We start from the raw sequence: 12,972 nt of genomic DNA on the forward strand, positions 1-12,972 counted from the left end.
TTTTTGAGAGAGAGCGGCAAGGAATCTGCATGGCTTCGCTGGTAAATCCACCCCACCTTCTGGTGCTCCTCAGAGGACTGACAGACGTTTTAAAGATGTCCAGTCACTCAGAGAATTTAGGATGCTTTTGACCATAACAAGCAAGCCTCCTGAAATCCACCTGCACATGTATTAACCTGGGCTGAAATCCTGCACGATGTAGTCACCTACAGCTGTGAAATGGGATGGGTGGACCTGGGTGGTGGCACAGACAGGAGAAGGAGGGTCCAGCAAACCAGCCGCTAGCCTCTCCTCAGATGGCCCCCCGTCCTGGGAATCTGAACCCTTCCGTGGCCAGTCGGATCGGTGGTGTGAGGCAACCTGTGGCCTTGGGCCTGCCCCAAGTGCTGCTGCACAAGCTTTCCACTGAGGATATATGGGAGCTGGTGGAATTGTTGAAGGGGAAACCCAGAACACAAGCAGAATGCCGGCAACTGCCTCCCACACACTGAGGAGTAACGGAACATCAGCCCTTTTGCAACCTGCGAGGGGAACAAAATGAGATATAAAACTAAAAGCCACAGATTGGGACCTCAGGCCTCCGCAGCCTGCTAAGTGAGTTCTTGCCAATGCCCTATGCAGATACTTGGTTGCTGAAATGTTTAAGTTTACAGGTTTTTTTTAATTTGGAGTTGCGGGCTAGAAACTGCTTTTAGTTTGGTCCTGGGCTGATGCAGTTTAAACAACCTGCACTCCATAATGCCCCCTGCCAAGTGCAGCAAAATGAAAGCCCCAAAATCTGGGTATCTTGTCCTGAGAGGCCACTAACAGCCAATGACTTTATAGCAAACAAAGGAAAAGACCAGCCTCCAGTAATAACACAAGTGGGCCGCCATGTTATGGTGAAACTACCTTCCATGGGTATTGTGCCCATGAGTTTAGCAAAACCTAGAGGCTTATATGCTTGGGAGGCCCTTGGTGAAAATGCAAAACCCACCACATTATTGTCCAGTGGACAGTCCGAGACAGATTCTAACTCCAAAAGCCTCGTTCCAAGGGACCGAGACCTGTTGTTGTGTTCTCTTGCAGAACACAAGGAAGATGGACAATCCTGCCGCTCCTACCAAGGGACGTAAGGACAGGGTGGAAAAAGCTCCAGCTGAGAATGGGTGGTGGTTAGAGTCAGTCTTTGGAATGAGAGTCACACCAGGGTGACATCAACAGGCCATTCAGGAGGCGAAACCTGCAACTGGAAACACTAATGAACTCTATGCATGACATTGCATAGGCTTCATAAATCATCAGCTGCATGAAAACAGAGGGATTGTCCAAAGCCAGGTCATATTGCACTTGATTCTGTTGAAGGAAAAAGGTATGTGCAGTAAGCTGGGTGTATACCCCAAGCATCTGGATGCCATTACAAGAACGACTACAAGGAAAATAACAGAGGACTCAGGAGCAATTGTTGTTGTACTGGGGACTAACTGGTGAAAAAACTTTCAATGCATTTCTTTTCCTTATCAGGATGGTTAACCTGCCTCCTCCAATTTTTGGTAACAACTGTAATTGTTGTAATTTACATCATTCTATTCTTTATTAGTACGTTGAATTGTAATGATAATGTATAACAAAAAAATTACACTTAAGGTATGAAGGTCCACAGTGGGCATAAAAGCTCACCAACAGAATGCCCCCTTTTGACTTTGGAGGCAAGAGGTGACTGTACCACCACTCCAAAGTAGCCTGTCAGATAATGACTGTGATCATGAGGTGGATTATGTGGCAGTTGCACACCCCCCCCCCGAGATCTGGAGCCTTCAACACGGCAGTTGATTGCTCTTTAGCACCTTTTGTGCCCCACTCTGCCTGTTCCAGGTACACACCTAGGGTGGTACCAAGATGCTGTCAGTCACATTGTCCCTTACCCCAGGTCAGGGTGACTTCACCTCCACCAGCTGGTGGGGCAGGAGAGATGGGACCCTCGGTCAGTTGACAGGGTCCTCAACAAAGGAGGTGCCCAGAGAAGCGGAGAAGCTTCTGGACCATGTTGTACTGCCCACAGCCACATCTGAACAGGCTATAAAATGGGGTCCCCACCGAAGATCCCCTTTGAGTGGTCTGCTCAGAGCAGTTGGTCTGTGAACTGGAGCCCTCTCCTTAGACTGGGACGCTGTCTAAGGAGACTTCTCGGGACTGAGAGTGCCTCACCTCCTCCTGTGGTGAGTGGTATTGGATATATCCTTGAATGATCCCTTGCCTAACCCAGGCAAGTGTGACCCTCACCTAACACAGATGAGAGATTATTTCTTGTGGGTACTATGATGTGAGAGGCCTCTGGTTCTGTTTGTTGTGAACATTGGAGTGCACATTGTGGATCCTCATTATTCTTATGTTATTGTATCCCAGGAATCTCCTCAGCTGATACACAAACCTGTATTTTATGTTGTCAGAGTGCTTAATTATTTTATAAACCCTGTTTCTAGTAGTTTTATTTGTTACAATTTTCCAGCTACAATAAAGTCTGTTTTAGAACTTGTTGTCTGCCTAAAATTGACTTTTGGGGTTCCTACGTGACACTGCTCCTGCCATGTTTGGCACCAAGGGCTGTGGGACCTGTGCTGGAATCGGCTCCTGGTTGCCTGCCGTTCCCTGACGGAAAGCCGGCCTCCCCGCTGATGGCGGTCACTCCTCCTGGAGGCGACTGGGACATCCCATTCAGGCCTTGGAGCTTGGTCCTCATCACGAGCAGTGTTACAAGCAGCATCTTGAGCCCTGCTCTGCAGCTGCCTGCTGCTCCTCGAGAGGTCGTAGCCCCCGTGTGCTGAACCCTGCTGGGGCCATCGTCGTGCCGCCTCGGGGACCTGCTTCGGCCCCTCTCTAGGGCCTCGGCATGGCCACCGCCACAGTCACTGCGGGGCTGGCGGCCAGGGGAATGATGCCTGTTCCTTTCCGCAGAGTGGGGTCCAGGTGTCCCTTCTCGAGCATGGCTGGCGGAGCTGGTGCTGGGCTCGACGTCGTACACCACATAGGTATCGTCTCCCATTTTACAGTAGATGTAGGAGAAAGGCCATGGGCAGATGGGGCACACAGCTCTTCTGTGGGACCACTCCAAAATGCAGGCAAAACAGAAAAGGTGCCCGCACCAGCTCACAGAAGCTTGGTCGTGAATGGTGTCGCAGCAGATTGGGCACATTAGGTTCTCAGAAGCATCCAGTGGCGTGGCCTGGGGCTCCTGGCTGGTGCTGGCAGCAGGGGAAGAGCTGCCATAACTCGGCGAATCCTCCTCCACCGCCACCTCACACTGCGAAGAGGACACGTGCCGGCAGAATTGAGAAGGCAGGAAAGCGGTTCCTGGCCTCTGAGCAGCAGCAGCCTGAGCACCTGGGGCCCTTGCCAGTGTTCTCGTGCAGCAGAACCTCTCTGCCCTGCGCTCTTGTTCACACAGTAGTAACGACTGAAAAGCCCAGCTGAATTAGTCTTCCATTCCCTTGAGCAAAGACACCACTTTTATTGCAGAACTTCCATGTGCTCTGAGTCAAAAAGCAAATGCAAACTGGGAAGGGGAGAAATCAGAGGGGCTGGTGGGAGTTTGGAAGGGGAGCTGTTTTTCCCCAGCTTTAGGTCTCCTCCGTCTTGTCTAGTGACCACACGGTCTTCCAAGCCTCTTCAACACTGCCTTAGGAGAAAGAGTTTAATGTCATTTAAGGCCAACAGGGTCCTGGCTTGCATCAGAAAGAGTGTGGCCAGCAGGACCAGGAAAGTGATTGTCCCCCTGTTTCTGGTGGTGGTGAGTCTGCGCCTTGAATCCTGTATTCAGTTCTGGGCCCATCACTCCCAGAAAGATATTGATGTGCTGGAGAGAGTTCAGAGAAGGGCAATGAAGCTGGTGAGGGGCCTGGAGCACAAGTCTTGTGGAGTGGCTGAGGGAACTGGAGCTGTTTATTCTGGAGAAAAGGAGGCTGAGGGGAGACCTTATTGCTCTCTACAAGTGAAATGAGGTTGTAGCGATGTGGGCGTTGGTCTCTTCTCCCAAGCAACAAGCGATAGGCCAAGAAAAAATGGCTTCAGGTTATAAATTGGATATTAGAAAAAACTTCTTCACAGAAAGGGTTTTCAGATGTTGGAATAGGCTACCAAGGGAAATGCTTGAGTCACCATCCCTGGAGGTGTTTAAAAGACATGTTGAGGTAGTGCTTAGGGACATGGTGGTGGACTTGGCAGTGTTAGATTTACCGTTGGACTCTATGATCTTAAGGGTCTTTTCAAATCTAAAAGATTCTATGATTCTAGTTTAATTTATGTGTACAAATAGATAACTTTCCTCACTTGTCTTTGAGAATTGCCTTGCTTAGTGGTGTTCACAATGCCTCTGAGAAATTCATTCGTTCGTTCATTCATTCATTCATTCATTCATTCGTCTCATTCCAATACTGACTGTACTTGCAACACTTTTCCCTCTTTTATTCACCTTTGTTTCTCCACTCTGCAACCCTGTCACACAGACCTTTGTAAAATTTTGTTACAAATATTGTAAAAGTACTTTCTATCTTTTAAACCTGTCTGAGCCAAGTATTTTAGTGCAGAATATTTCCTTGGTAAGCTCATGCTTAATGGATTCTTGCTCCCACTCAATGCAGCTTACCACATTTTTTCCAGGTATATTAAAGTATTTTAGAAAAATGAAAATTGTCCTCCAGATGTGTTTAGTAATTGTTTAACTTTTTCATCCTAAATTAGGGAAGGTGTACTCCATCTTTGTTCTTCTAGGTTTGTTCTCTGAAAGGTTTTAACGGAGCTTATAAGAGGCATTTGATCCTTTACATAATTCAGAAATATTTGAATTTAGGTCTGTAACATCAAGAAGTGTCTTCAGTTTTCTACTACTGTTAGTGAAAGTTAGCCATTTTATGTAGAATGTGACTTGATTCTGGCAGGTCGCATTTATAAAATAGCATCAAGCTGTGATGATGTGATCCTCTTCAAAAGACTGATAGACATAATCATAAGCCTCATCTGTTCCTGCTCCTACTGAGATCATTTGGCTTCGGTTTCAGCTGAGGAGGAATCTTGGGAGTATGACCTGTGAACTGTCACCTCTGTCTCTCCAGTGCTGGTGACAGTCCAGGTTTTTTCAAAGATAACAGTACATGTCACATGAGTGCAGACAGCAGAGGTGTTCAGTGCACAGTCTGTATTATAATGTGTAAGTTTAAATTTTCTGAGGATGAGAATATCATGTCACTGATTGCTCTCTCTTTTAATATTTTGCAGAAATTGAAAAATTTCAGGGTTCTGAAGGCAAGAAGGAAGATGAAGAAAAGAAATATCTTGATGTTATCAGCAACAAAAACATAAAGCTGTCAGAAAGAGTTCTGATCCCTGTCAAACAATATCCAAAGGTACTGTAAATATAGTCTAACAGTTCTTTAATCTTATTAGAAGGATGAAAAGATCATACACTGAACTATTTTTATTGACACTCACTATGCAGGCTTTGCAATTTTTAAATACAAAACAAAACAAACAAAAACCTCACAAAAAACAGAATTGAAACTCCTATTTGAATTTACCCATTATTAGCTATTATGTGTTCTAAACTTTGTCTCAGGGCCTTTCAGAAAAGCTATTGAAGTGAATGAGATTTATTTTTACTTCAAGTAGATTTTGTAGCTGTCCTTGGGCAACCTCTTGAGGTGTTTTCTTATATCCTGTTCCCTTGAAAATAAGACAGAATCTTATATTAATTTTTGCTCCAGAAGATGCTTTTTTACATGTATAGCTGCCTGGGCATTATTTAAATTGACTTTTTAATGAACTGTATCTAGGGCTTATTTTTGGAGTGGGGCTTATATTTCGAGCGTCCTCAAAAATCCAGAAAAAAAACATGCTAGGGCTTGTATTCAGGGTAGGTCTTATTTTCGGGGAAACAGAGTAGTTGCTTTTTTCATATGTACCATATTTTTAGAAAATAAAAGACCAGTTAAAGTAGAAACATTTCAGTAACTCAGAAAAGTCAACGTGATTGTGCTACAGCTTCTTCATGTAGGAGTTGCCAGATTTTCCCTGGTGTAGTAAGTTTTAAAAGATAAAATAGCGGGATTACTGGAAGCTTTGACTTTGAAAATCTAGGCCCCTGTTTATATAATTCAGATGTCTTTCTTCCACCTACTTTCTTCATATTATGTTTTGTTTGCTTTACTGCTACATACTGTGATTAAAAATACATTTTTTATTGCAAAAGAGCCCCAAATTTACCTGGTTGTCTGAAGTTTTAGTTTAAAAAAGGACAAAAGATACTATTGATTTTTTTTTTCTTGTTGTTTACAGTTTTTTAGTTTACCTAAAGAGTTGTTTTAATGGTATTCAAACTGAAATGGTAAACATCTGCATTTATCTCCAGAGTATTTTTTTCTTGCTGATTTATTATCACATGGTGTTTGGTTCATATTGGCCTTGATTACACTCACAGCTTTGTGCTCTATCCTTCCTCAGTAAGAGCAATAAATTACAATGTGGAAAAAGCCTATCAAGCAAAATGAAAGGTGTAAAAAAATGAGATTAAATTATTCCAGCTGACATTTACCTCCTGACTAGTGAGTATAAAACTGAGATAATGTGATCATCCCAATGGTAAAGACCTTAGAAATGCACACAGTGCTATAGTGAGTTACCTCCTTGCTGCATAGCCTGAGGTGCTTTGACTAGATTTGTGGTATTTTGTGTAAATTCTATAGGTGACCTGAAGTTCTTAATAAGAATGTAATAGTGCTGTTACTTCCTAATGGCAATGTGATCATTATTCAGAATACTATTTGATGAAGATAGTAGAATGAAAGACAAACTATTTAAAAGACAAATGCAATAATCTATCCAATATAGTGCCCAAATATTATTAAATTAAGCTTCATTTACTTTAATGAGCTTGTTATATTAATGAGTAGTAAAAGATACAAAGCATCTCTACAGGTTTTGAGCAGTGAAACAAAAAAAGTCCATTTGGTGGAAGTGAAATACTTATTCAGTAATGCAAAACGCAGTATTGGAAAGTTTCTGTAATTGATTTGCTAGCAATATTCCATGCTTGCCATGGAATTATTCCCAGAACTGCAGGTTTTCTGCTACCATCTAATAACTGCCTTTCAAGGGTTGCATTTGCCATTTGTATTAATCCGCTGATTTCTGTGGTCTAGTGTAATTTTTTTTCTTGATGAATTATATACATTAGGATAGTCACAATCAGTACACAGTCGTTGCTTGAGATTGCTTTATAAATAACCAAAAAAGTAGTAATTGGGTAGAAAGAAAACAAACAATAGTTTTATATATTTAGCAAAATATGGTAATAAGACCATTTGATCAAACCTGTACTTATATACAGTTAAGAGAATTGCTGTAGGATATAACCTGAGAGACGTTTATATTTGAAAAAGCATTATTTTAAATTATTCATTCATTATTTGCTGATAAGCTTTTTCGGCCAGTGCTGAGTGAGCAAGGTTCTGTAAATATGAATAAAGTGTCCATGAGTATAAAATTTTGGAAAAAAATTCCAACCAGTTAAAAAAAAAAGTTGATGGTTTACAGACTCTCTACATAGGAATGAGATCAGTCCTTTGAAGACATTCGCTCTTATTTTAGCTACGTGTAGAAATGCAAATTACTCCAAGGGAACCCTTGGCCTAAAGGTTTAATGTGGTCTGTAGGTTAAGCTTCAGTGAGGGCAGGCCCCTCCATTGACATCTGTAGAATCAGAAGCAGCAAGGTTTTGGTAAAAGTTAACTGAACACAAAAGGCTAAACAAGCTGCTAAATGGCTCTTGAAGTTGCAGAATAAGTATTACAAAATTGTCTCTACTCAAGTGTCTATGGTCTGATTTCTGAAATTGCTGGTGCAGACAACAGGAAAATAAAATCAAAGGCTGTGATTAGCAACAGCTGTCTTGTGTTGCGAACTCTGTCAAAGAGATACAAGCCTCTCTTGATCTCTGTAAGACAGAGATTATTTGATAGTTCAGCAATGATATTTTCTGAGATTATTATTTTAAACCTCAGCAGCCCACATAAAAACAACCTCTCATTTACACACACTCCTCTATGCAACAGATATTTTTAATGCCCTCAGAATTTCTCCTGAAATGGTGATGCAGTGTCTTGTGTTTGTTGATCCTTTTTGCTTAACCACAGAGCCCTTTTTTTTGCTTTCATCATATGTGAATTCCAGCTAAGGTAGACTGAAAAAAATACTCAGAAGACTATTTGTTACTGACTTGCTCATTTTTCAGCTTTAGTAGCTGCTCAATTTAAAACTTGCATGAAAATACATAGAGCTTGTTCATAAAGATTTCACCATTTACCATTTGAATGTTGTATTTCAGATACATCAATTAAGAGAAAAGAGTAGGTTATTAAAAAAAAAAAAAAAAAGAAGCAAACACACATCTGAAATGATCTTGTTGCTGAAAAACAAAAGCCACAGTTTAGAGGCTTGATGGGCAAGTTTGTCATTTGCATGGCAATGCCCAGCTCTTGGAGAGTCTGAGTTACTGAAGGGGCTTAGGATCAAACACTCAAACAAGTGTAACTTACACCTTTGCTTACTGTAATGATTGTTTTTTCTGGAAATCCTTTGATTTTTGGTAAGAATTTTCTCTTCATGTGAATTAGGAAAAAAAACCCAAACCATCAAGTTACTACCTCATCAGCTCCTCAAATCACTATTGCATGGTTCAAGATGAAGGAAATCAGTCACTTCAAATATATAGCTTTAATGATTTCTTTCCCATTGTTCTTTCTAGAAATTAAATTCTTATTTGGTTAAATCTGATTTTGGGTATTTCTTTTCCTTCTGATCTATCAACAGGAAAATTAGTCTAAATCTAATGGATTTGAAATAACAGATAAGCTTATAGCCAAAATGCTGAGTTATATTATTTAACTGTATGACACTTTACATTCAAGATAAAAAAAAGTCTGGTTTTATCAGATTTCAAATACATCAAAATTGCACGTTCTGAAACAAACAAACAAACAAACAAAACAAAACAACCCAAACAATAGTTAGGCAAGGAAGAAATTTTCCAAGTTACTTAGATTGGGAGGTCCAGTGAAGTCGGAGGTGATGACACATGGAAATAATGAACTCTCCTTTTTTCAGCGAGGGACAGAAATCAATACGATGTTTTCTGAAGAATAGACTGTGTTTAATAATTTTCCTAAGGTATTATTGAATAAGGATAGATTTGTCTATAAATAAAAGAGATGGGATATTTATTATATATATAATTATGTAATACTAAATGAAATTATTTACAATTTGCTCTGTTGCTAGAGTGAGTCATAAAATCATAAAGTTTTAAAACAAAATCTCAGTTTAAGTAAAGATTCACCTCAGAGTGAATCTCCCCACTTGGTCAGAGACCATGTTTTAAGTTGGCTCAAAGCTTGCTTGCTCCCAGCTCCTCCACACGCGGTAACCCCGCTCTCCCCAGGAGCCCGCCCAGCAACAACCCGCGACGGGAGCTCCTCCTGGCTACCGGGGCCGGGCCCGCGGGGACCCTGCCCGGCGACAGGCATTGAGAGGACAAGTCACCCACCGCCGCCCAAGCATGCGGGGTGCGGGAGGGACCGGCGCGCCGGAGCCGAGCGGGGGTGTGTGCAAAAAGGCGCGAAACAGGCGTTACAAAAAGACCGCGCCCCCCCGACCCCCCGCCCACCAGAGCAGCCGATTGGCCTCTGGGTCCGCGGCGGTAACTTTCCCCTCGGCAGCCCGTCCCCTCTGCGTGACGAGCTGCCCGCTTCCATTATCTTGTTTCCTGCCTGTCCTATCGCTGCTTTCTCTGCCAAGGTTCAGTAAAGTTCGCGAGTGAAGCGGCATCTGGCCTTGCTTGTGTCTTGATCTCACTGCGGGCAGTATCAAAGAATCTCTCTGGCTCAGGGCTTCCCAGACCGGACACCAACACCACTAAAATCATAGAGGGCATTTGAAATTAATTTTAGATTAAATAACCATTTGCAGGAAAGAACTACGTTTATACTTTTCCTTGTTCTAATAAATGTAGCATTGGTCAGTGGGATTATTTTGTTTGTTTAAAATAGTCCCCTATAGAATTACAAATAATTCCAATCACCTTGAACACACAGATTGTATTAATGAAAGACCTGTCCAGGTACCAGCAGTAATGCAGCTATCAGCACTCTATCTGTCATTTCTCAATTCTATCAAGTAACTAATTCATTAAATCGATAAAGTTCATTGGTGCTCAGTAATTTGAAACATTTATTTTTCACGTGTCTATGATACGTATCCTTCCCTCATATATTTTGTTATGTAGATTAGATAGAAGTATAAGTAGGAGGCTGTCTGTATTAGTATAGCAGGAATTTATCAGGATGAGAAAATATATATTAACTGAGCTGAGATTTGTCTTTGAAATTTCTCCCATTATACTATATTTTGTAGTGTATCAATTCTACTTTATAAATATACAAGCAAAAAAAAATTCTGAAGTAATTCAGAAGACTCCTAGCTGTGGCAGATCTATTAATATTATTCTCCCTAAAAATAAAAATAATAACTCAATTTCTTGGTATACTTTATTCAGTACTATTTTAAACAGACGAAATCTCTGATGATTCTGTTCAGTATATTTGGAAGTTCAGCTACAGGTGTGAACACAAAAGAAAAAATACAATTGTTAGTGAGAGGAAGATGTCACATACTAGTGAAGATATTGTAAGAGAACTGAAATAAAACAGGGTAAAGATTTTGGACAGTCGTGGTATCAGTAGAAGACCCTCATAAATGAGGAGAGAGTGAAAAAGTGTAGTCGTGGCTGAGATGGAGGGAAGAGCAAATAAACTGGAGGGTGGAACAGAAGATTTGATGCACAAAAAAAGAAATACCGTATATGCATGGGGAAATAAATAGGAAGAAGAACATAAAAGAGGTAAGAGACAGGAAAAGAAATGAAATTATTGAACTTAAAGGCAAGGTAAAATTAGCAATTAATTACTGCATTAAAGGAATGGTCAGGAGCAGGTGTAGGGCCCAGTCTGAACTGGTGGATATGCTGATTCTCTGGCAAGCAGTTATTTACTGATTAATATCTGCTGCCAAACAAAATGCTAGTTTTCAAGAGATTTGACCTCCTCAATTTTTTTGTTTTGGATCCTTCTATAAAGACTTCTGAGAAACCAGACTGAATTAATTTTCTCTTGGCATAGTATTTTCAAGTGTGTATATTTCTCTGTATATTAAGAATCTATTTGGTCTGATCGTTTACTGATCTCCTGTAAGATAAATTCATCCAGGTGTGCTGTTCTTAAAAATAGTATGTCTCAAGCAGCTTTGTACACCTAAGCATCTGTGAGCAGTTTCTGCAGTTCCTTGAACAGATTTTTACCATTTACTAACCAGTAGTGTGGCTTTCATTGTTTTGTAGAGTCGTGTCTTTGTTTTGTGATAATATTCTTAAGGAACTTCTAAACCTGGCTTTGCAGATTTATTCCTTTGTACTGTTTAAGAATTTGAGACTTGTTTAAAACCTTAGGTTTATGTAGCACATAATATAGATTTTTTTTTTTTTCCCAAGCTTGTCCAGTGTACAATGTAAGTTAAAATGATGTTGACTTTGGTGAAATTCTGTCCCTTTTGTGCTTTAAGGCATGGCTCTTTTGTTCATTGCTTTTGCTTTCTATAAGTGTAGATACATAAAGTGTTCTGACAAGTCAGAAAAATAAACAGTAAGCATATGAAAGAATCTTTAAATTGCAGTGCATCTTTTACTATTTTAAAAATTAAAATAAAACTAAACAAAAGTTGTCACAGCACTGAATACTATTTCTTTATATCATTTTATACTTCATAAACCCATGATTTCAGGCAAATAACTCATATGAACTCACTGGTGCTAAAGAACCTGTTGTGAAGGGTGAGCTTTCCTGCTCTTGTTTTGCCGTTATTGTAGGGCTCAGACAACGAATATGATTATTTCTATTTAGCATTGTCCTTATTTTATGTTTTGTTTCTCTCCAACCTGACAAGTACTCTTCTGCTTTCAAAGCAATTGTCATATTAATCATCTCCAGGTGATTTGTGTGTTTAATTCCCTTTTATGTAAGACAGGAGGAAAATGATAGAGTGAAATGTCCATTAGATGGATGGACAAGAAAATATAAAATTTCTAAGGCAAATGGGACCTAGTCTGTCAGTTCAGTGAGCAGCCAGGGTGTCAAACTGTGATTTATATTGCTGTAATGAAATGAGGACCTTGTTGATGCATAAATTGCTTCATAAAATTGTTCCTGACTGCATAGAAAAACATTTATTCCAGACAACATTGTAGAGATTCTCTGTATCATTTAACCATCCATGGCTGTATAAATCTTTAGCAATGTAATTAATACAGCAGCAACATAATTAAAAACAAATAGCACAAAAAATATTCCAAACATCAAAGGACTTTTCTTCTCCCATTTAATGATATGGTTTTTGAATGATTTTTCGCAGGGTATCTTTGTTTATATATGCAGATATATAGCTCAGCCTCCAGCTTTTATTACTTTCTTCCTTGAAATCATCCTTAAAACTACAAATATGGGAACTAAATTGCTGCTTTGTGATTTACAAGGACTTAACTCTGTGCTATTATAGTGGAAGGTAGTATTGCCTTCCATATTTCAAGGTAGGCTTTTAGAGTACTTACAATATAACATTTCATATTGCAGAGCACTCAAAGGCCAGGACTAAGTTGGAGGCACTCTTTGTACTCAACACGCTCAATAAATAAACTGGTCTTGCTCCAGGGAGTTGACAGGTTAGAAGACACAACATAACTAGAAAATGAGGCAAACAAAAAGGTCAGCGAGAGAGAGATGGCAGCTGGTAGCAGCAGGGTGGAAAACAGGCTAGTCCTAGCCACTCAACAGTGGAAAGGTTGGTCTTGTCTCTTGTTTTCTAAGCCACCAAAACTCTTGCCACCACCTCTCCATTCCT

At 40.4% G+C, this 12,972-nt stretch overlaps 1 protein-coding gene across 7 annotated transcripts in view; it reads left to right on the top strand.

Moving 5' to 3' along the window:
* Window positions 1–12,972, top strand: part of KHDRBS2 (KH RNA binding domain containing, signal transduction associated 2) — a 372,066-nt gene that overhangs the window by 82,900 nt on the left and 276,194 nt on the right. For all 7 annotated transcript variants that reach the window (XR_010651118.2, XR_011738480.1, XR_011738481.1 and 4 more), the window contains exon 2: window positions 5,251–5,378. Coding sequence is in view for 1 of the 7 variants with exons in the window: in XM_065834300.2 (XP_065690372.1) it covers window positions 5,251–5,378 (128 nt within the window). In the remaining 6 variants the exon portion in view is untranslated. The remainder of the gene's footprint in view (window positions 1–5,250; window positions 5,379–12,972) is intronic.

Source organism: Patagioenas fasciata, chromosome 3, assembly GCF_037038585.1.
Source record: "Patagioenas fasciata isolate bPatFas1 chromosome 3, bPatFas1.hap1, whole genome shotgun sequence".
NCBI classification, from domain to species: Eukaryota; Metazoa; Chordata; class Aves; order Columbiformes; family Columbidae; genus Patagioenas; species Patagioenas fasciata.